The sequence below is a fragment of the Numida meleagris genome, chromosome 1, assembly GCF_002078875.1.
Source record: "Numida meleagris isolate 19003 breed g44 Domestic line chromosome 1, NumMel1.0, whole genome shotgun sequence".
Classification (NCBI taxonomy): domain Eukaryota; kingdom Metazoa; phylum Chordata; class Aves; order Galliformes; family Numididae; genus Numida; species Numida meleagris.
Window position 1 is genome coordinate 107,070,174 of NC_034409.1, and position 24,055 is coordinate 107,094,228.

The 24,055-nt window shown below is 45.9% G+C and overlaps 1 protein-coding gene across 1 annotated transcript; it reads right to left on the reverse strand.

Moving 5' to 3' along the window:
• RIPK4 (receptor interacting serine/threonine kinase 4) lies at nucleotides 2,359–23,681 on the reverse strand. The gene is made up of 8 exons (XM_021406105.1): nucleotides 23,408–23,681; nucleotides 16,884–17,175; nucleotides 9,214–9,362; nucleotides 8,393–8,442; nucleotides 7,165–7,323; nucleotides 6,096–6,202; nucleotides 5,362–5,614; nucleotides 2,359–4,593 (listed from the first exon to the last, which is right to left on the reverse strand). Exons 1-8 carry the CDS (start codon nucleotides 23,587–23,589, stop codon nucleotides 3,416–3,418), a joined length of 2,370 nt encoding a protein of 789 aa, XP_021261780.1. The 5' UTR covers nucleotides 23,590–23,681; the 3' UTR covers nucleotides 2,359–3,415.

Below are 24,055 nucleotides of genomic sequence, written 5' to 3' on the forward strand. Positions count from 1 at the left end.
CGTTCCCTCGGGCCCTGTCGCTGTCACAGAGAGCAGAGCTCAGCGCTGCCCCTCCGCTCCCTGTGAGGAGCTGCAGCCGCCATGAGGCCTGCCCTCAGCTCCTCTGCTCTGGGCTGGACACACCGAAGGGCCTCAGCCGCTCCTCACACACCTTGCCCTTAGACCTTTCCCCATCTCTGTAGCTCTCCTTTAGACGCACTCCAACAGATTTATGTCCTTCTTACATCACAGCACCCAAACCTGCACCCAGTGCTGGAGGTGAGGCCGCACAGCACAGAGCAGTGGGGTCAGCCCCTCCCCTAGCCCAGTGGCAGTGCTGGACCTGGTGCCCCCCGGGGAACAGTTGTCCCTTTGGCTCCAGGGGATGCCGCTGGCTAAGGTACAGCTTGCCATCAGCCAGAACCTCCAGGTTCCTTTCCGTGGGGCTGCTCTCCTGTCTCTGATCCCCTGTGTGCACTTATATTTGAGGTTGCCCCATCCCAGGTGCAGAATCCAGCACTTGTTCTTGTTAAACTACAGGCCTCAGGACTTGCATGCAGAGCAGCCTGGTGCCTTGCTTGTGCAGGTTTTCACCCCTCTGCCGAAGGAGCCCTTGGTGGTGCAGCTCGGCTCCCACACGCCTTGTTTTCCTGGCAGCCCTGCCGTGTGGAGCTGAGGTGGTGCAACGAGGAGGCAGGAATGAAAAGTCTGAGGTTTGCCTCCAGGCCTCTTTGCAATCGCCCAGCAATCCTCTCCCCTCGCCTGCTGCCAGGCGTGTTTGAACCGCAGGCTTGTTGAGTCCTCTCAAGGCCTGTAGAAACATGGCACTGCAGCTCCTGGGTCTGAGGAGTGGGTAAATAACACCAGCGGGTGCTGGGAACAGGCTGTTGGGAAGACAGGTCACGCACCACGGGCTGCCTCGTCACCCAGAGACCAAAGCTTGGATCCAGGAGGTGGCAAGAGGCACTGTCCGCTGCTAGGACTCTGCTCCTCCGAGCTCTGCTACTGTGGGGGGTTAGAGCTCAGCTCTGCAGCACTCTCCTTGCCATCACATCGAATACCAAACCCATTTGCCAAGAACACAGGGGTTTGAACGCCTTTTTGGGGATTGTGCGATTGCTGGAGCCAGGGGTTGGAGCGGGCAGAAGCTGCATGTGGCGTGACAGCTCCTAATCCTGCCTTTGCTCGATTCTGGGTGTGCGCTGAGGGTGAGGGAGTGAAGCTGCTGCAAAGTCCAGCTGGGACTTCAGTAACTCAGCAAGCAGCACACATGACCAGGAAAGTCACCCATGGGAGACCTTCACAAAGCAGTAATTCCTAGCTGCTCCTAATGCTCACACTGCACCCCATTCAGCCCTCCTGCCTCTATGGGAGGCCGCTACATGAGGAAAATCGCCCCTTCCAACCTCAGCAGCATGGCATTCAATCCCCTAGTTGCTTTTTCCCCAGTGCCTTCTATGTAACACATAGCTGTTGCCTATTGTTGTGAAAGACTGGAAAATAAGGACTCATAAGTGTGGCTTCATGTTTAATTAGAAGCTAATGTGCTAGTATTATTAGGCACTGAAGGAATGTACTGGCGAAGCAGTGCTCGAGTTGTTTTAAAAGCATAAGTGTATACTTTCTCTTTGCCTAGCTGGCACACGCTGGCATTATTAGGAGGCACAAGTGCTGCTACTTAGTCCTACAGCTCTTCTTTTGAAGTTCAGGCAAATACCACTGGAATTAAGTATCTCAAATCTGTTTGTTTGGAGGACTTGAAGCATAAGGTGTGTCCCAGGCTAAGCCCAATGTTTAATCACAGCAGCACAGGACTTGAGAGAGTAAGTGGTCTGTGGCTAAATTTCTGTAAAGAGATAGTGATGAAGTGCAGCTTAATGAAACACAATAACTGCACTGGTCTCAGAAGAGGCTAAAGGAAGCAGTAAGCAAATTACAATATTCTTGTTTGTTTTATGAGAAGTTTCACTGTCATCGCATTTAGGAAACTTGCTGTGACTGTTAGGCTCAGTAAGAGGCATACTGCTTTGTAACCTCCAAATACTGACACAAGCACAGCTTCACCGCCTACTTCGTAGTACAGTTCCACTAGGCAGGTGGTGAAACATCTCCAACAGGGAGCAGTTTGCATCTACCTGCTTACATAAAGCTCTGCACTACATGGAATTTAGCCAGAGGGTTTCAAACAGGTACAGAGGGGTACCCTCTGTGTAGCCAGGAACAGTCTCAAGCAGCAGCGAGCACCAACCCTTCCTTCTTTATTGTTCAGCCAGCACTGCTGCCATCACCCACGAGAGGAGCAGCTTTGCTCTCAGGGAGGTAGAAGCCTTTGATTTGCTTCAAGATGGGAAAGAAAACCAACATGACAAAATACAGGCATGTATGGGACACAATATTTTATTAATAATGTGCCACATTTGAACTTTGACAAGAGTGAAATTAAAAGGTGTATTAAAACATACCCACTCTAAACAATCTATTTTCTTCAGTAGAAAAAAAGCATACAACAGGTGGAAATACTATATACACAGTATATCAGTCTAGGCAACACACAGTTCATTCTCCCAGGACATGTACTGTGGCGTGGCTGGTATGGTTCTCTAACATGTCCCTACAAACATCACTTTGCAAATAGATAAAATGGTGTTAGAATATACCATCCAGTTAAAGTCCAGTATGAATTTTCTTTTTTTTTTTTTTTAACCACTAAGCACATACTTCAGCTTACTGATCTTAAAATGGATAGAAGATGGTACTGCATATGAAGAGATCAGTGTTAAGCTTTTACTTCTGCTTGTGTAATTTCGGGATCCTTTCTTGTTAATGACAGTCTGCCTCAGTCATCTTGATTACATGGAAAACTATAATCAGTGTCTCCATTAAACAGAATACCTTCTGAAAATGAAACTTAGCCAGGGTTTATGATTAACAGTATCTTGAATAGCTCTTTCTTCACCTCTTGCATTCATTTCCAGTAGATTTGTGTTGGGTTTATTTTACTGCGGAGGCTTCGAGCCCAAAATACAGATCACTGCAATAAACCAGGAACCTAATCCATCCTTTTTCTGAGGAAAATCAGAATGTTAGTTCTTAAATTAGTTTGTCCAAAAAAAAAAAAAAAAAAAGGCAAGGGGAACCCTTTCTCACAACATCGTGGGAGGGGAATATCACTATACAAGTGGGGCAGGCACACGCAGAGTGGATGATCCAGACCACAGTGTGGTGGGCTCCAGCTCTTAACCTTACATTTGGCTTTAGTCCACGTGCTCCCTCTCACACACTTGAACATGAGTAGCTCCTTGCTGGCCGCCCCTCAGTCCATCTGCTGACGCTGCTGGCGAGCAGGTCACTGCACAGCTGGACAAGGCTCTTGTGAATCAAGTTCCAGCAACCTTCTCGCACCAGGCAGAAAGGTAGCAAGTACTGTATCTTTTGGTTAAGTCTCACTTAACAACACAGTAACTGAGCTACTGCTGCTCTGCTGAGTAAGCCGGAGCAGGGTCTGAAATGTGGGCCTTTGCAGATCAGTGAGTGCCCCATGCTTTAAAAGAACCTCAACTGTTTTTGTGTGCCCTCCTCTTGCAGCCAGATGAAGAGCTGTCAACCCCTCATCGTCAGAAACATTGATGTTTCCTGAACTGACAAGTTCTTCTACTACTTCAGAGTGCCCGTTTTCTGCAGCAAGATGCAATGCTGTCCTATTTAATGGGCCTCTGGCAAAAACATTGGCCCCTTCATCCATCAGCAACTTCGTTGTTGCCAAATGGCCGTTGCGAGATGCCAAGTGCAGAGCAGTACATCCTTCCGCAGTTGCTGCCTCAATGTCTGCGCCATGTTTAAGGAGCAGCCTTGATGTGCTTGTGTGGCCAGTTTCAGCAGCTATGTGGAGAGCAGTCTGCGAGAGCACATTCGGTACGTTGACATCTGACTCCAGGTCTATGAGTAGGCGAGCGACACGGTAGTGACCTCGCTGAGCAGCCAAGTGTAGCGAGGTCCTTCCATCCACGGTCTGCACATTTACATTTGCACCTGGCTGTTTGGCTAGAAGCTTTACGATGGGAAGATGACCTTGCCAGGCAGCATAGTGCAGTGGCACCCAGTCATCCTTTCCTTTGATGTTCACATTAACGCCTCTTCTCAGCAGAATCCGCACAATATTCTCCTGGCCATACTGACAGGCTATGTGGATGGGAGCTCTGCCTTCAAAATCTACCTCATTCAAGGATGCATTCTTATCAAGCAGCATTTTGGTGCTGAAGTCATCCCCGTTTTGGGCGGCAAAGTGAAGAGCAGTCCACTGATCCTCATCTTTGGCATTAACATTGATTTTCCTTGCCATAAGCAGCTCCACAATGCTTTTTATTTTCTTCTCAATGGCTATGTGAAGAGGGGTGGATCCCTTCTTGTTGGTGAGGTTTGGATTAGCATTGTAGAGGAGGAGCCATTTGACACATTCTTCTTGACCAGCTTCTACAGCTAAGTGCAAAAGACTGCAGTTCCCATCCAAAACAATATCAACGTCTTGAGGCTGGAGGATCTTCATCAGCTTGCTCGTGTCTCCAGCTAAAATGGCCTCCGTTAGCTTCCTTTTCTGTATGTCTGTAGTACCAATATCTAGACAGAAAAAAAGACATCACAATGTTGATACTTGACAATGCTTACTTGTCCCTGGCTAGCACAGCTGGTGGCTTCAGTAGTGTTTTCTGACTGCAAAAATTGCCTCCCTCTCCCACTGCCATACCTGCAGAAGTTTCAGAGCTAGTTTACATCATATTTGGAGCCCACACCTCCTCTCATTCTGTCTCCAATCAAACTAAGAACAAAGGAAGCAGCTGTTGTCTCCCTCCACTAATCACGCTTTGCCTAAGTGGAAAATAGATGCCTGTTTTATGCAGTACATATTGAAAAGGGAGCGGCTTATCAGGGGTGTCTTTTTTACAGTGTTCCTGGGGCTGCTGAGAGAGCTGCTTGAATGTTCTCAAAAGACAGATGCCCAGACTTGGGCTTAGTATTAACTGCAAAAGCTACAAGCTCCTGTACTGGCATTAGCTTTAGTTCCACTCTGACGAGGACACTAGACAAGGTGATCTCCTTTCCAACCAACATTTCCATGACTGATTCTGTAATTGCTTTGATGGGAATTCGGGTACCTTCTTTTGGAAAGTAAATTAAATGTATTGTTTCTCATTATGTCATGCTTGGGAATCTATTCATTCATTTTATTTAATATAGCTACCTCCAGCAAACAAATTTGCAGTACTGACAGCAGGAGAAAGCAAGGCATATTATTCTTTATATGGCCACTCTCCAACCCATGGGCTCCCATGCTCCAGTCCAAACAACTATAGAAAAACCAACAACTAAAAAAACCATGACTGTTACCTGAACTCTCTCTTTCAAAAGAAAGGGAAAGGGAGCCTCTGGATGAAAAAGCTGAATCTACAGATGAAACTCCTGAAAGCCGCTTGTCGCTGGCAGCAAGTTTGGATTCAGAAGAACTGCGGCTGAGATCCTCAGGGCCTTCCATAGTCTGTGAAATCCCTGAATCCAGCTGGGACAACAATTCTGATAGACTGTAATCCTTAACTGATGCTAGAACAGGCTCCTGTTTCGGCTGGGATAGTGCAGACATCCCCTTCAAGAGAAACACACAAGCATTTTAGAAAGGTCACTAAGGAAAATGGAGTATGACCCTCTACGAGAGAAAGCCTAATTCTGTTAGCTTGTAGGTAGCTTTAAGCACTGTTCTTACTACATGAAATCTGTCTAAAGTGTTTGTTGTTTTCTCATTTGTATTATTTTATTTTTTTTAAGATCAGACACACCCACATAGCTCCAGCCCTTATTTTCTAACTGTTTTGTTGTCCCCCAGCAGTCTAAGGATCCAGTGGAACTCAGTTTTGTGCAGAGGTTTTCCTGAGCTTGCCTATACATCTGCTGTCACTTCTGCAGTCCAGTCCTTCAACAAGACCCAATTCCACCAGGCAAGGAGGTGTTAAAAAGCAGCAAAGAGAAAGCTGTGTAGAAGTTAGTCACAGAGAAACCTGTTTCTGGCAGAAAGAAAGAAAAGGAAAAAAAAAAAGTGCATTTTAACATGAGATAGAAAGACGGAATACCTCAGATCGCTGCTTTGGCGAACTCTTGGTGTCCAAGTCCTCAGCTATCATTTCCTTTGTTTCATCTTCTGGTTTTTCACAAAGTGTCTCTGTTTCTGAAGTAATTTCTTTGAAGAAAGAAAGACAGGCTTTACTGTTTGGTTGGATGGTTGGTTGGTTTTGTTTGGTTTCTAAATAGGAGAGTTCTCCCCAGGTGCCCTACTGCTTTTCTCCATCTTAATGGTTACGAGATATTACAGGAGAAAGACTCCAGTTTTGGCTATTCCACCAAGCATCTCATCAGAAGGCAGAAATGTACAGCTAAGCAAAGAGTGCACAGAACTGACTGAACAGTTCATTTTCACATTCAGACTGGACTGATGTTATATAGTGGCTACACGCAGGAGTTTGAACTAGTCAACTGTTAGCAGACTTATGTGATATCTCTTCCCATCCATTGCCATATTTTGTTCAGGGAGAAAGAGGGGAGTGGATGGAGAGAAGAGACAACTCTCTGTCATTAATCCTAAATGAAGCCACTGGGGGATAGTACGTGCTACACATTCTACTGCACATCCGAATTCATAACAGGTGCTTTGGGCAAGTTCAAACCTTTGGCCAGAGTTGCCTTTTTTTCTGTAAACAGAAAAATGGTAGTGCAGATTGTTTTGTAACAAGAAGACAATTCTGTTTCTTGGCACACAATGGTATATCTCAAGAGCCAGGGTATTCAACACTTTGGTATGGGGTACAGAGTGCATCCACTCCATCTTGGCATCTACCCTGATACAGGTGATCGGACATGAACATAAAACACCCTCCTTTCAGGTACTGGCTAAATGGATCAACTGGTTCAGTACAGATCTTATTCCCGATATGTTTACATAAAACCGTCATGGTCTGACTTGTCCCCAGATAATCTCTTCCGCCACCAATGAATAAGCGGCCTGCATCATTGTCTCCCTACAATGTGCTCTATTTATTCTGTCACAAAGGTTCGCAGCGTTTACCTCAAGGATTAACAGAGTCCTGAGCAATAACGTGACTCATAGAAGAAGAAACAGGCAGCCAAGTTACGAGGAAATCTTACCTTGAAACGTTGGCCGTTCACCAGGATCATCCTGCCAACATTTTTGCATCAGTTTGATCAAGTTATTACATGAATGAGGTCTGGATTTGGAAACAGCAGGTAGCTCTGGGCGGTGGCCTTTAACTACTTTTACCATGATATGTAAAATATTGTTTTCCTCTGTAAAGCAAAAGCGCACAAATGAAGCTCTCAGCAAAAGGAAGGATTTCTCTTTTGTCTAAGAGTACTAACAGTGCTTTAGGTAAAAACTTAGTTTTTCACACTTTTTTTTTTTTTTTTAAGGTCTAGAGCACTTTATCAACAAGGAAAAAAAGATAAATTGGTCTTATTCTTCCACAACACTTTCAGCAACACATTAACATCTACTTCTCATGTATCAGTTAATCATCAGTGAGTGACTACGTGGTTTTTCTACCCATAAAAGAGGCAGAAACAGAGAAAAAAAATACCAAAATCCTCACAGTTCTTTGCTACCTCTCTTCGGTTTTCTGTATCTGCTGCGTGAAAACTGAACCACAGTTTTTATATAAACCAAGTGCCTGAACTTTACATAAAGGTGAAGAAAGAACACAGCATAGTAACATGCCTCTTGACTCTGAAGTCAGCCACTGGGCTCACTAGAAGAAAAATGAGTAGTAGACTGGAACTCGCTCAAACATGTTTGCTATTACTTAGGCTAGCTGCATACAAAGGAAAATAGTCATAAAGAATAAATAACTGCCTGTAGATTGGTACATTTACTGTGGTGCAGAACAAAGCTTACTCTCACAGGCAGCTTTTTTATTTTTATTTTTTTAATCTGCACCCGCAAACTACAAATAAACTCCAGAACCACTCTACAGAGAAGCTGTTTCTGAAAACAATAGGGTTGCCTGCCAGTTGGCTTTGCCCTGCACCTTCCTTGCTGGCTGTGAACATCTGTTAGAAGTCTGAGCAGGCCACACACTGATCTGGATTAGTACAGCAAACTCCAGCAAAAGCAAAAAAGCGCAGATGAGGGCATCCCATGGCAATATAGGTTCTGCTTTTAGGATGTAGGACAAAGGACTTGAAATCGTGCTTGGAATTTGAGAGCTTACATACGCTTATTGCACAAGACCAAAGGAATTTGAAGAACATGCATTATACATATCACTTGTCTTGTGGGGCTGGTGGGGAGGGAAGCGTGCACATCACTGAAAGAAAGGTAAAAGAAAATCCAGTGCAAACCACGATACATCAAACTTACCTGCAAAAGGCTTCTTCTGTGTAAGAACTCCCCAAATCACAATGGAAAAGCTACAAATATATACCAAAAATAGTTTTAGAAAAGCTTTAAAAATAATAAAAAAAGCCCACTATTAAACAGAAGCATAATTTATTTTGCTAAGTTCTCTTTCCTTGGCCTTCACTACTGTATGTGTTTCAGCTGAATAACACACACAGCAAGATGCAACCAAGAACTATGATCTGAAAGTCTTATTTGTGCAGGAAGGAACCCGAGGCAGTGAACACAGACTTACTGGATACTGCGGATTTCTTGTTAACATTTACCAATTACTCCACAAAAACACTAACAAGATCAGACAGCAGCAAAGAATTACTACGGATGTTATTTTAATACTAGCCTGCAACACAACTATACAAAAATACATTTCATTTAGAACATGACATATCTTGTAATCTACAGCTATGACTTCCTCTTCCTAACAGCCCTACTGCGAAAGAAGAACCAAAGACATAGTGATGAAATCCACTGAAGATAGCTAAGAATTGTGTCATAGACTAAGAAAGTGGGTCAGGATGTACCTTTAATGGGGGAAGATAAGGTGGGCAGAGTAGCTCCCATGTCAGTTGCTAATAAATAAACATTACTTAGAACTATTGATTTCCATAAGACCAGGATCAGCTGCAGTTTGTTAAAAGCCTTCTACCTTGTAAAGACTTCACATAAAGCAAACCAAAAATGAGCCTTTGCAAGATGAGGCTGAAACTAGAGAGAGAGTTTTCATGCTCAGTTTTTTGGGTCATTTATTCAAGCACTTTTAGGTATTTTCACAGTTAACTGACCTGTACACATCATGTTTGGTGTCAAAACACCTGTTCTTCTCCTTGATGCGCTCTGGAGGAAGGTATGCAATTGTGCCACACAAGCCGTCCATACTGAGGTCATGGGAATGTGACAAGCCATTGCACTTCGCAAGTCCAAAGTCAGAAATCTGCAGGAGATGGAGGAGGAGGGGAGAGAAGTGTGCACGTTACTATCAGACTTCGAAGGAGCTTACGAAAACCTTTTTGTAAAAAGAGAGAGAGGTAATGCAGTGACTCAAAAAAACCCATAGCGAGCTACTACTCTGAAGTGCCAAGCTAAGAAAACAATGCTGGAAGCATTACGCTGTTGTTGGCTTTTCTTTAAGGTTAAGCTAAATAAATAAATAAATAAAAGCAGCTTTTTGCAAGCAGCAGCATGTTAACCCATTACATGGCAAACACAACAGTCAGACAATTTATTGCAATTTAAAACCAGTCAAAAAGTAGCTAGTGCAAACTAGAGGTTAACACAATTACTGCTCTCACCATCCCCTTTCCCTCTGTAACAGCACATTGCCTGTTATGTTGAAGTGTTCTGAGCACCTGTTTTTAGACCAGGGGCACAACCAGTGCAAGAGAATTGCTCTTCCAGATATTACTGTTGCACTGACCATGCCAACAAAGACCAAGCCCGAGACCAGGGGCACAAAAGGCTTAAAAAACACACACTAAACCCACACAGGGAATTCTTTTTGGCAATGAGCAGATACGGCAAGTTGGTGCAGTGACGCAGTAAATGCAGCTGAAATGAACTAAACAAGTGACAGCAAGTTGAGAAAAAGGAAAACACACCTCCACTTTAATTTGAAGTGTCAAACAAATATGCATTCATTTGCTCTCAAAGGCATACCAATCATCAAGCAAACAGATAGGCAAGGAATTTTCCTTTGTCTTACTTATTTCCCACTGGTCAAAAATGTCTATTATGCTAAGTGGAAATTTCAAGACAAGTCGAGCCTTTTTGGGCCACTCAGCCCACTGGCTTCTGTCTACACGATAGATAAGATTTCTCCTTCACATAACTGCCCTCCACCCCAAAATGGACTTAAAGATTCTTTTTATCTCAAAAATACTCCAGTTTTTCAATGACTCACTCCCTCAGCACCCTTTTGATCTTCACAGCTTCTCCTTTGAGAAAGTTCTCCCTCAAAACAACAGGCATAATTAAAAAAAAAAAATATATATATATATATTTTTTTGTAAATAGACTCCAGCTTGACACTTCCAGAAGCTTCTCTCTAAAGATACCACAGGGCCAGTTGTAACATGCACCCACTGTTGGAAAGGGAGAAAACTGCAGCCAGATCCACTCTGCTGGAGATTGGGCAGGGTACACACTGCTGTTGCTCGCCAAATGGTAGGAGTCTCCTAGCATGAAACAAACCAGCCCACACCGCTTCAGGAGGAACTTCTCCTAGGAAGAAAGAACTCAGGAGAGACGTTGTGTAGACTGCCTGTGCTCCAGCACACAGGAATATAGAATCAAAGGATCACATGAGTTGGAAACTCAAAAGGCCATCTGGTCCAACTCCCCTGCAACGAACAGGGATCCCTACAGCTAGATCAGGGAGCTAAGAGCCCTGTCCAGCCTGACCTTGAGTGTCTCCAGGGATGGGACATCCATCACCTCTCTGGGCAACCTGTTCCTACCTGTATCTTAAATCTGTATGGCAATATGGCAATAACTTGAGAAAAAGAAAGAAATGGGAAGTCATCTGGAGGAGCAGTTTCTCCTGCCATGTTCTGGAATATAGGAAAGCAGGGAGTAGTCAAAAAAACCTGTGTTTGCAAGCCAGCTACCCTAGGAAGAGCTGCACTGATGGCCCCACTGAGTGCTGCAGGAGTTTGGGGTGCTCAGTGCTCCACACAGAACAAAAGCACAATGCCAACATCACGCAAATCCTTGTTGTCAGGTTAGTAAACTCTCTAACTCGTGCAAGCCTGAACAGATCCGACTTGGCAGAGCCCTGCTATCCTTTGATTAACATGAAGCAAAGAGCTGTATACACCTCAAGAAATCCACATGGCATGCAGGCATAATTAAAGTAATACACCTTCCTCTTTGTCTAAACAATACCAGGTTTCCTACTGTGTAAGTTAAGAAAAAAGATGAAATGAACACAGTGCAGTGACAGTGCTGTGTTAGGCAAAAACTGCAGCTACCTTGTGTGCATCTATGATGGAGCAAAGAGGCGAGGTTTGTGCACTACGAGGTCTCACCCCAAGCCTACACACCAAGAAACAGGTAAGACACACTGCATACAGCCTTGTGAACCCGCCCCTACCAACTGTGAAGGATTAGGCTTCATACCAAGTTAAAGGAAATTCATCTGCTGAGCAGAGCTGCCATCATACTGAATGCTGCAGAAAGCACTGGACATGAGGACGTGTTATCTGCCAGGCTGCAACAAAAGAGCAAGATCCCGCAGACAGCTTTTGTGGCTTTCATTAGTTCCTTTAGGATAACTTTTCCTCACAGCACAGGATATTTAGTCATGCAGTTTCTTTTAACATCAGTGGGAACTGTGCAGTGGGTGGAAGATACAGCCATTTAACTTATCTCTCCTGCCTTTAAGTTGCCCATCACATGCCTCGTTCACCAAGCACCTTGCTGGCAAAGTTCCTGTGCCTTCCACCAAGTCCCTGCTACCTGCAAGCCTGTGCCCACCCTGGGAACTGCCCCGTGCCACCATCGGGCACTTAGTCCTTGCTTCGGATGGATCCCATCACGCTTCAAAAGCGCACATAATAGCAGCATGGTTAAGAGGAGACACGGAGGCGACAGCCTGCTTCATGCAAAACAGGTGGTGAAGGGGTAGGAAGAGAAAAGAAAGAACAGCGGCCAAACCCCACAGAGGCAGCGGGATCGTTCATGTTCAGACAGCTCACCCGCTCCCTGCCTCTTAAAGGTCTGTGTGAGAAGAAACACGTGAGCAGTCACTGGGGAGGGGAGCTGCCCAAGCTTCCCTGCCCACAGCCCAGCAACATCACCCTACTGCCAGATCCCAGATCCAAAGGGCATTTTCCACAAAACTTTTCTTTTTCCGTTTGTTTTAAACTGAGAGTGTTGCGCATGTGGACTTCTAGCTGTTTCTGCTTTTTGCAGACATTTCATAGAATCATGAAGGTTGGAAAAGACCGCTAGGATTACCTAGTCCAACCATCAGCCCATCCCCACCATGCCCACCAACCACGTCCCTCAGTGCCACGTATTTCCATTCAGGTTTGTGAAAAACACTCACTTGCAAAGGTTTAAATGCTTCAGTTGGTCAAATTATTTTACAGAGCTTCTACAGAAACTAAAATCTCTCTCTCCCCTCCCATTCAACTACAGGGGTTACTGAAGCTATTCCCAAGCAGTGCTGGGGTCTACCTCCCAGAAACAAAATTAGTGATTGGAAACTGATGGCTCCTGATAGCCCACCCTGAAGCGTGCACGCAGTTCTGCATGTCATCTTTCCGCAAATAAGACTCAAGCATCCACCACAACAGACTCAAGTTAGAGTTCGCCCAAAGGTTTTCTTCATCAAATAGGTAACATAAAGCGGTCAGATTAATTTTTAATCTCTGTTGGCACATCCAGTATGTGTCCCTGGCCAAACTCTCCGTGCACTTGGCTACTGAGAATGCCATTACATCTGTCTACAGGGATTTGGCGGTGGGGCTTTTTTTTGTTTGTTTGTTTATTTTTATGGGGGTGAAGAGGAAAGGTTGTTTGGTTTTGTTTTTTATACATTAAAACGTTTTAAAAGTCTTACATGGGTTATTTCTGGTGTTTCAGATTCCAAATCTATAAAAATTAATTATCTTGATTTCACATGTAGACAAAGCTACCATCTGGACTTCAAACATGCCTTTACATCAGTGTTTACGAACACACTTCAGATAGCTACAAAACAAAGTCCTTCTAACAGGAAGCTTTAAAAACCATCTCCTCACAAATCTGTTTTTTTTTAATCTGTGATGTTTTCAGTGGTTTCTTCAGAAGAGCAGAAACCATGGTGAAACGTCCATTCTAATCCATCATGAATGTATATGCCCACAGCAGGGATGGTCTTGGTCCCCCCTCTGTGCCTTCACTAGAGAACTGACCAAGGTGAAAATCGGCTCAGTTGGCTGGGATCAAAGAGCCAGGTAACAACAGCCCTGCATGGAAACCTTCATCTGGAGGGGTGGGAAACGGAGAAGGGACTCAGAACACAACAAAGCCTCTTCTCATTTCTAATAACAGGAGAGCACTTGCAGCTAATAAAACGGCTGTTAACTACATCAGCTAGTCTAATAAAAGAGAGAACCTCTCTCTACAAGACTGGCCTCCAGCTGTTACCTCTACCTACATCAAGAAGCTTTTCCATCAATTTTCTACCTAAGCTTCTTCTCACTTCAAACTCTATAAATTTTGCACCCCTTCCCTTCAGCTGAAGGTAACTAAACATGGACAGGACACCTGTGTGGAATGAGAGCACAGCAGGAAACTTCACACTGGTTTAAGCTGGAACAACAGTGGGGTGAAAGCCCCACTGAACATTACACAGCTGAGACAGTTCACCCTGACTCAAGTTCTTCAAAACAAAATCTGAGAGATGAAAAATAACTGGTGGGATTTGCTTGTGTATGTATCTACACAGAGAAAATTATATATATACATGCACAAATACATACAATACATATATATAAACACCTATATATACATATACAAATGCACATACATATATATATGAGCTGCAAAAGCCAGACTGGATAATAAAAGAAACAAGGTCTTATAAATAATGTTTTTACCCAGAAGTATTAAGTTGCAGGCTGACTTCGCTTTAAAAACCCGAACAAAAAGTAGCTCCCTTAAGAAGATAAGGAACCTGGAAAGCAGTAACAGAATACATGGCCACGATAGCTGGCAATAAGTCAGACAGAGAGATTCCTGCGTGTGGGGGGTGTATTCCCCTGCAGATGGCCCTGGAGAAAGATCCCATTGGATTAGCGCTGGATGCAGCATCACTTCCCCAGCTCCAGCTCCCTGCAGATGATTGCCAGAGACCAAGGAGCTCGGAGGAAGAATCCTAAATTTGCACAAGCGATGGTAGGGCAGGAGAACAAACTTGCTAGCTGTGCTCCAGGTGAGCAAAAACTAGCTGTTACAAAGTCCGTAAGCATTTGAAGCCTGCATCTATGAAACATCAGAGAAAGGGGCAAGGCAGGTCTCACTGATACAGACAGAAGGAACAGCTCGAAATTAAGGAAAAAAAATGCAGGCTGTTGGTTGCTAGCAAAGCTTGCCAGGGTATGCAATAATCCTCCCAAGGAAATCACGCTGCTCAAGGCAGCCCAGAACAACAGGACAAGGAGGGGAAGGGAGCTCCCACCTCAGACTTTTCAGGGCAGGAGGCATGCATACGACTACAAATGACAGCAAAGCCTTATTCCAAGTTATACATATTATATATATACATCTAGAATCAGCAAGGAATCCCCCAACGTGAGAAAACTAATAAACACACAGCTATCTACGTCTCAGCTCAGGCTAATCTCTCCTCTTAATTATCCTCCCAGTAACCAAATTCAGCACACACACTTATGTAACAGACAGGAGACAGCTTTAAGATATGGAGGCACCCACTTGATGATAAGTTCTGTGCAACACTGCTGCATTAGTCATCATCCTCTCTTGGGGTTTTTACAGTAAGTGTTGTGCTTGTAAAAGAAGAAGGGCGTGTTTCCATTGAACTAGCAATACGGCTCAAGAAGCTTTTCTAATGTACTCCACTGCAAGACTGTTTCCTGGCTCAAGGGCAAACAGCTTATAAAAATCCTCCCTACCTCCAAACTCTTCTTTTGCAGTCTGCAACATCCCTTCGCTCACTTTAGGATCCTATTAGGGACAGGTCACCTACTAAATTAACACTAACATTTTAGAAGTAAAAACACTTCAATCATCACCTTCATTAGCCTTCCAGCAAGAAAATGCACATTAAATGAAGCTGCAGGGTCTGAAATTTAATTACAAGTTTCACATCACACAAAAAGAAGGTTTGGGGCCACATTTTTAAAGCGAAGGCTCCTCGAAGAATATGTACATCTCTTATTTTGCATGTAGGTTTGTATGTCTGCTTTGCTGATTGGAGGACTTTCCAAGATGGCTGCAGACCTGAAAAACTTCTGGCTGGAAAAAGCTTAGATTAGACTATTCTCTTCTGAGCTTAATGGAAAGGGTCTGAAGAATGTGCTCTACATATGAAACACAAAGGAGCAACAGCTTAGAGAAGTCAACAATGACCTCACCTGAAAAAAATTTTGGTGCATTTTGCACTTTGCCCCCTCGTATTACATCACCTTACAGATATAGCCTATAAAGTAGGCAGAATATTAGGCAGCATTTCAGCCTCCTGAAACGGTGAGAAAAATACAGCCTTCATATCTTGGCTCATGGATGAGTCAAGAATTAGGAATGTAAAAGTTATGCAAGCAAGCATAAACTTTAGATAAATAAATACTTAGCAAAGGCCTCTGAGAACATGTGTGAGAAAATACTTTGAACAGTTCAGATCTCAGTGTTCTGACCATAATACCAGGGATTGCCTGCAATTGCCTTGTACCTCAGACAGAAAATCTTCCTAAGAAGTAAACCATTGTATGGCCTAGAAAAAAGTTGAGAAAGTGTCAGGTCTGATTCCATTAGGCACATGCTTCTTACGGCTCCAGCTCTCTTAAGACATCAGGAAAGGTGTTTTAATTTACTGAAAACTTCATTTTTAGAGTAGTACAGCAGGATCACAGCCATTTGCCCACTTTGAGGAGAGCAGAAAAACAGGGAGAAGGCGGATGATGGCACTGGAAGATCCGTGACCACATGTGCTGAACTACATCAGCCAGGGTTAGAGCTGGGCCACTGATTTGAAGGAAAAAAAAAAAATCAAGAAAAAGATATATTTCAGTCTCTTTCCTCTCCAAATGGAAGAATCAGAAAGCAGACACAATCTCTTCAATCCAGCTGTCAAAACAGAACAACAGAGAAGGCCAACAAATCTGCCAAGTTACTTTGGAAAAGGATACCGAAAAGAATTCTGTTAGTGATACAACCATAAAAATTTCCCTGAGTAACTTCTTGGTAAGCATAAGCAGTCATGGGAGAGGTAATTTTTTGTTGTATATGCTCTGAACAAAAGAAAGAAGAAAATGAGTTGCCGCCAGGAAGGCTCTGCTTCTCTGGACTCCCACTGTAAATGGGATTCAGGTTATTTAGTGGAGCATACACAGCCCAGACCTAGACAAAACAAGGTTGTCACTGAGAGATGTGGCTCTAGTATAGATGATTTAGATATTCACACTGCTTTGCTCTCCCCTTTCTCATCTGCCTTATGACCCTACTGTAAGGAAATCTGTAACAGAACCCATTCCTTTTGCAAAAACAGAATTCACCACACTAGTACTCTACTAGAATTTCAGGAGACTTCTCACAGGCTCCCCAACTCTACCTCCATTTATATACCAAAATGGTACATAAATCAGGTAGGCAGGTTTGGGGAATGGAACAGTTAGGTATTTTTCTAACTCAAAAGGAGTTGTTCTGGGTTTCTTCCAGGCCTTTGGGTTTGGCAAAAGCCGTGCAAGGATATGCAAAAGTGGGTTTGGGGCTCAGAACACCCAAGGCATACCTTGACATGGTAGTGGGCATCAAGCAGGATGTTGGCAGGCTTGAGGTCCAGGTGAAGCAGTGGAGGGGACATGCAGTGCAGGAAGTTCATGCCCACAGCTGTCTCATGGATGATTCGGAAGCGCAATTCCCATGGCAGAGGTTCAGAAGCCAGGAGCTTTTCCAGAGATCCTGTCTCCATGTATTCCATCACCAAGCCAACCGGCTCTTTGCAGATACCATAAACAGGAAGGATATAACGAAATTTTGCCATTTCCATCTTCCTAGCTTCTTCCAATAACTCCATACGCTCCCTAGGTAGGAAAGAATATACGGTGAAAGATGGACTAGCTGCTTCCTCCCTCAAAACAAGCACAAAATACTTGAAACTGAAAAACATGTTTTGTGGTCATCACCTGGCTGAATCACACTGCATGCATCCAGCCTATATACCCCAGGAATATTTTCACATTTACTGACTTGACAGTTCACAGTTGCTGAACCACAGGCAAGCTCGCACACTTCAGCACCGCAAGTCCCCCTAGTGCAGAGCCCACCTCATTGTTCTGATGCGTGAACGATGCGGTTAAGAACAAGGATTATATGTGTAATGCTCAGATTCACCACTGCTGTAACTCCCTGGACTAAAGTAATTAGCCTTTTCTGAGTCATACAGCTGTGATCAGAAGTGAGCATGACAGCACTGCTTCAGCTGCCTTGTGTCCCAGGCTGCACAGACCCAGCACTGGCAACAAGAGTCCCTCAGACCCAATATTTAGGGAAGAAAGCTCCCCGTTGCAACCAGGTGGGGCATAGTAGAAGCCTTCTTTCCACCAAAATGTGATGTGGCACTGAGGGACACGGGCTAGCAGGCATGGTGGTGATGTGTTGACGGTTGGACTAGATGATTTTAATAGTCTTTTCCAATCTTAATGATTCCGTGATTCTAAAATCACTTCAGCACGACACTTGCCACACCACAGCTGATGCTGGTGTTCATTAGGTAACAGGGATGGCACAGGTAACGAGCACCTGTGTGTTGATTGCAGGTGGCGGCTGGCCTGACCCCGCAGCATTAGTCAGGCCAAGGCAAGGCATCCCGGGTCAGGACCCTTAATTGCTACGGCCTTCTTCTGCATGGCTGTGAGCTGCAACGCCCCAACATTATCTGTCTGCAGCCAAGGTCAAAACGCAAAGAGGTGGTCGTGTTCTGCACCTGTGAAGGGGAGCCCTGCGTGACAAGTCAGTCAGAAGTTACAATTTTGATGGCAACACACAGAGCAGCTTTGGGTCACAGGTATCAGCACAGCACAGCAGCTGCCAGCCACCTACTAACAGACCAGAACATGAGGTGGTCAGAGATATAATATTCCTGGACAGAATCTCCCACAGCCTTCTGCACGCCTCCTATCTGGGACCTGGAGCGCTGAGGACGCTTGGGGATGGACAGGTGACAGCAGCAAGATTTGTGTGGGAACACTGCTGGCAAAAAGCTCACAGTATGTCCCCACAGTGACTGCAAGAGCCATCATGTGACACCCAGCCTGTGCCCTGAGGCTCCCCGAGAACGCCTACCATGATGGCAGCTCCCAGCACAGAGGCAGGAAGGCCCTGCTTTGCCCAGTGTGGGACTGCTGGGTTGGCATTAGCTCTGCCTTATGGGTAATAGCTGAGGGAACTAGGGTTGTTCAGTCTGGAGAAGAGAAGGCGCAGGGGAGATCTTATTATCTTATTGCTCTCTACAACCATCTGAAAGGAGACTGAGGCAAGGTGGGAGCCCACCTCATCACCTAGTTAACAGTGATGGGATGAGAGGAAATGGCCTTAAGTTGCACAAGGGGAGGTTCAGGCTGGATATTAGGTAACACTTATCCAAAAGAGCGGTGAGGCAGTGGCACAGGCTGCCCGGGGAGGTGGTGGAGTCACTGTCCCTGGAGGTGCTTAAAGAAAGGGTAGATGTAATACTTAGGGACACGGTTTAGCAGGCGACATTGGAGGTAGGTGGATGGTTGGACTAGATGATCTGAAGAGTTCTTTTCTAATCTTAATGATTCTATGATCTCCTTGTAGAAACCTTGACCAGCTGCAGCACTCTGCAATGATCTGATATGCTGAACATTTCTCCTCAGGAATGGCTCCAATCTAGCAAGAAGCTGCAGACCTATTTCAGAGACAAGATCAGGCTGAAAAACGATTGAAGAGGGAAGCACACAATACTGGAAGGATAAAAAGATAAGAGAAATCTTTCTTCTATATTAACCATGTCGACTCCTGCTGCTCCCTACAGCAGCTTTCTTGTGAAATAATTGCCTTTGTAGACAAGTACCCAGTTTGCTCTCTGGCACGCTGGAAGGGAGCGCCCCTGAATAACACAACCAACTCCTTGCCCCCAAGCCACATGCATAGCCAGCATAATTCATCAGGCTTCAGCGAGCTGAGCGCTGGAGTCAGCGATGTAAAACACCCGTCTGAGCCCTCCGAGGCAGAGCAGGAACCCAGCCACAGCTGGAATGGAACAAGAGCCGCTGGGCCCAGGGACAAGGGGGGTTCCCTGGCTAAGGAAGCACTGCCAAAATCAGAGATCAGCTGTTAGAAATGGGGCATCTTCCTCAGTGGAGAGGGAGCTTCCACTTAGAATAAAACAAAAATCTCCTTTTCTATTTCAACCAGGCTCAGTTAATTAGTCAAGTTATTTACTCAACTAACAGACAAGTGTCCTAAATCTAATTTGCTCATTTAAATAAAAATCCCACACAATTGCCATCTTCAGGTTCTTCCCATACAAAGTTCATTTGAAAATGAAACAGGCGGTGATCTGGCATAGCCACTACAGTGTAGGTAGTCTAGTTTTCAAACACAGCCCGTCACCTTCAGAAAACAGGAAAGAAAAAGCGAGAAGAAATAGCCAGAATACAACTTAATCATTAGTCAAGCACAGGAGTTCATTTGCATTAATCCTTTCAACACAAACATCTCTTTAGACAGGCAAGGCCACCTCCATCAGGCCAAGATGAAAGGTCTTTACTTTTGCTTCCCACTTGGTCCAAGGATCTGCTGGCACTCAGCACTCAGACAACATGCCTATCACCACAGTACACAAGTGCTAACACTACAAGGATGCTGCAGGTATCACTGTAGTCCTCCGAAGAGGAGGGAAAGATCCTTATGAGGCTTCTAAGTCAAGAGGCACAGGACTAGCCTCTGTTATAGTTTCTTATTTCACACCTACAACGTTGAAGAGTCAGAATTATCTTCTCTAACCACTTTCTCTCCATTCCCTTTCCTCCTCCAAATATTCTAACATTACAGCAGTTAAAAAGATTTGCATCCAGGACAGCTCAGCTCCCATAAATCTAGGGGTACGTACGCTTTCCCACAAAAAGCATTAGGGGAGGGGGCATGGACAACAAGAGACCTAGCTCCAGATTCAGTGGCAAGTGACACCTGCCACAGAAGCCAATGACAGATCATCCATTTTCAGAACAATCAGAAATATTGGACAAATCACTATACAGGACCTCCAGCATCCCTGAAGGCAGACTGAGCAGCTGTCGCTGCATGCCTTGGGTTCTCTGGAAGGGACAAGGGAATTGCTCCTGCGGCAACTTTCACCACAGAAATTATGACTGTGCCCACACTTGTACATACCTGATCTTTACACTCTAGAGATAACATTCCGTGTGCAAAGACACAACTTGCAGCTCATGAGGCAGTCCTTCCCACACTGCTCTCCAGCTGGGAACACAGATTACCTCTGCAAGCTGCTGGCAGTGAACACTGGGTCCACAAAAACATGACACCCCTGAACTTTTCATGCACTCTTTCACTTGCATCAAGGCAGACATTTAAGAGCACTCTGTGCTCTTTGCTGTGCCATCTACAGCTGTAATGACCTTCACACTACTGAGAGAATACAAATAAGAAAAAATATCGGATGGTCAGAGCAGAACATGCTTTGGGCCAAAAATAAATCAGAAAATCCCTTCTTTCGAGTTAACACAGCTCTCAGACTTGCTGACAGATTTCTGCTGCACAGCCCTGGCGTGACAGGATTATAGGTGAACCAGCACAGCTGGGCTCACTCTGCCTCTAAAAGGGAGTGAGGTGAGCATTAAGTTCTACCAACACATCCAGAGACCGCCTGAACACATTCAGTCACCTCTGTCACCTGCCTAAACAGATGCAGCATCCGCTAACAGCAACACATTCCTGCACCCCGCTCTGTTCCGAAGTTCTACTCCATTTCCAAACCCAGGTGTGCATAAGATTTTGTTCATTTTTCCCAGGCATGAAGGCACACCTTTCCACCCCCGCATCCAGCAGGCACCCTCACCGACCAGCACACCTAGCCAGGAGCATGCTCTGGGAACCGTTACATCGTTCACACTCCTTACAGTCCATCCAGTCACATCCCGCTCTAAGAAACACACAGTAATTTCCAGGCTGTTCTCTCAGAACTTGCTACCTTTTCTCCACACCAGACCTCTGTTCTGGCCATTGGAGGTATGGAAAAGACTTGGCTTTCTGCCTGCAGGTCCTGGGGGCTGCCCCCTCCGCTCTGTTCTTCAGCCTTAGGCTGACCCTACCCATCCTGAGAGTACCCGGAGCTGCACGTGAGAACTCCAGGTCAGGGGAGGAAAAGTGGGAGCAAGTAAACCCTAATAAATGGGATTTGGCTAGACAGCCAGAGAGGGCTTGGATTTAAAAGTAAAAATATTTCTGGCTGTACATTCCATTTTTCTTCTGCTTGAGGCCGCTTCACTATCCGGTGAGATAACTGCCAGGGGAGTTACTCCAAATCTCTTACTGTCTGCAGAAACACTGCAGGAGACACTGCAGAGCGCTGCCAACACCAAACCAGTAAAAATGGGGTTTTAATATGGTCCCAAATAAATAAAGAAAAGCCTCTGCGCTATTCAGTTAATGTTTTTATGCCTCCGGTAGCTCTAACTCTGCCACTTCAGACACTTCCAAACATGGTTCCTCAAGTTAATCTCCTGGATTAACAGTTCAATTATATGGGCTTGTTTCAACTAGCTCCAAAACTTGTGAACTACATGGGGAGTGTTTTATTGTGTCTGTGCCCCCCTGCTATTTGAATATACAATTTGCAGTAACAGCCTTTTCAAATGCCAAGGACCCTCCCCCAGCTTCTAATTAATGCTCCCCTTAAGCACCTGAAACAAATTCTGCAGCAAAACAAATACACTCTTGTTCCAGTAACTGGATTGCCAAAATGAACCATGTGCTGCAGAAGCCCCATGCTCTCAGTGTTCCAAAAGTCTCAAACCGTTTTAGTTCACTGCACCTCAAGTTCACGTGATTTCCCTCATACTTGCAGACCTTGTAACCACTGGAAGAGAGGCAGCTCTCCACTGCACACTGAGTACTGCTAAGAGAGACATGGACCTGTTGGAGCGTGTCCAGAGGGCCACAAAAGTGATCCAAGGGATGGAACACATCCCCTGCGAGGATAGGCAGAGAGAGAGAGGGCAGTTCAGCCTGGAGAAGAGAAGGCTCCCGGGAGAGCTGAGAGCGACCTGTCAGTATCTACAGAGGGGATACAAGAAGGAAGGGGACAGACTCTTTAGCAGGGTCTGTCTGATGGGACAAAGGGAAATGGTTTCAAACGGAAAGGGGAAGTTTAGACTGGATATAAGGAAGAAGCTTTTTATGATAAGGCACTGGAACAGGCTGCCCAGAGAGGTGGTGGATGCCCCGTCCCTGGAGACACTCAAGGTCAGGCTGGACGCCGCTCTGAGCAACCTGATGGAGCTGTGGGTGTCTCTGCTCATTGCAGGGGGGTTGGATCAGATGGCCTTTAAGGATCCCTCCCAACGATTTTATGACTCTACCACAGAGATTTGGTGGCATCTCTCAAAACTAATCATTCACATTACAGTAGGTGGCAGCACAGTTAATCTTATACTGTAAAAAAAACTGAATGCATTTCTAAAACGTTCAGCAAATAAAAGCGTAAAAGCCATTCTAACTTATTTTTAAGGGGTGTTTTAATGGCAAAAATCGATCAGTTGCGGCACTGTTTTGCTTAGGGCTCAGCAAGCATCAAGTTTAAAGTTTCAGCGGCAGGAGGCCAGCCCCGTGCTGCTCCGAGTGGCCGAGCGGCACGGCTTATTCCCGAAGGGGACAGAAGTAAAGGTGGTGGCGGTGGCCCTGACGTGTGACAACGGCTCGGGGAGCGCTTACTGTCCAGGCTCCCTGCACCTGGACACTCCGGGCTACATCGCCTGGTCCGTCCGTCAAAAATAAGGTGACACCAGCAGGGCAAACAGCAGCGCACCCTCAGAAGCGTTTGAGCTGCTGCTCAAATCTATGACTTCCATTAGCACGCTCAGTGTAGGCTAAGCAAAAAAAAAAAAAAAAAAAAAAGAAAGGAAGAAAAAGGAAAACAAGAAGCATCGGTGCGCTCTCCATGCCCGGTGCAGACAGCCGTCCCGCCCCGTCCCCACGCCGTCTACCGAGGCGCTGCCGCCTCGCCCCCTCCCCAGCCGTTGCCCCGCGCCGCGCCGTGCCCAGCCGCCTTACTTCTCGTCCACGTGCAGGCTGGGCGAGCACTTGATGGCGAGCCAGGTCTTCCAGTGGAGGTGGCGCACCTTATACACCTGCCCGAAGCCCCCCGAACCGATCTTCTCCCAGCTGCCGAACTCGCTCTCCTCGAAGGTTTTCAGCAGCCCCATGGCCCACGGGGAGCCGCCGTCCCGCGCCATGCCGCCCCTCGGCCGCCGCCCGGTTCCGCGCTCCACCGCGCCGCCGCCTCCCGCCGGCCCAGGTGAGTCAGGTGCGCCCCGGGGGCCGGGCCCGGCCCAGGAAGTGACGGCGTCCCGGCCCCGCCGCCATGGCGCGGGCACGGGGCGGCGCTGCGGGAGGGGTCTTCTCGCCGTCGGGCAGCGCCATCCCTCGTCTCGCGCCTCTGGGGCGAGCACAAAAGCGGTGGGTGTGTGAGAGTGACCTGCCTCGGCGGCCGGGAGCTGCCAGAGGTCATAGAATCGCAGAATAGCTCGAACTGGAAGGGACCTACAAGGATCGTCGAGTCTAACTCCAGGCTCCGCACGGGTCAAACCCTATGACTGTGAGCAACGTCCAAGTGCTCCTTGAACTGTGGCAGCTTGGGGCCGTGCCCACTGCTCCGAGAACGGAAACATCAATGACTCCATTCTTGGCTTTTCCCGTAAA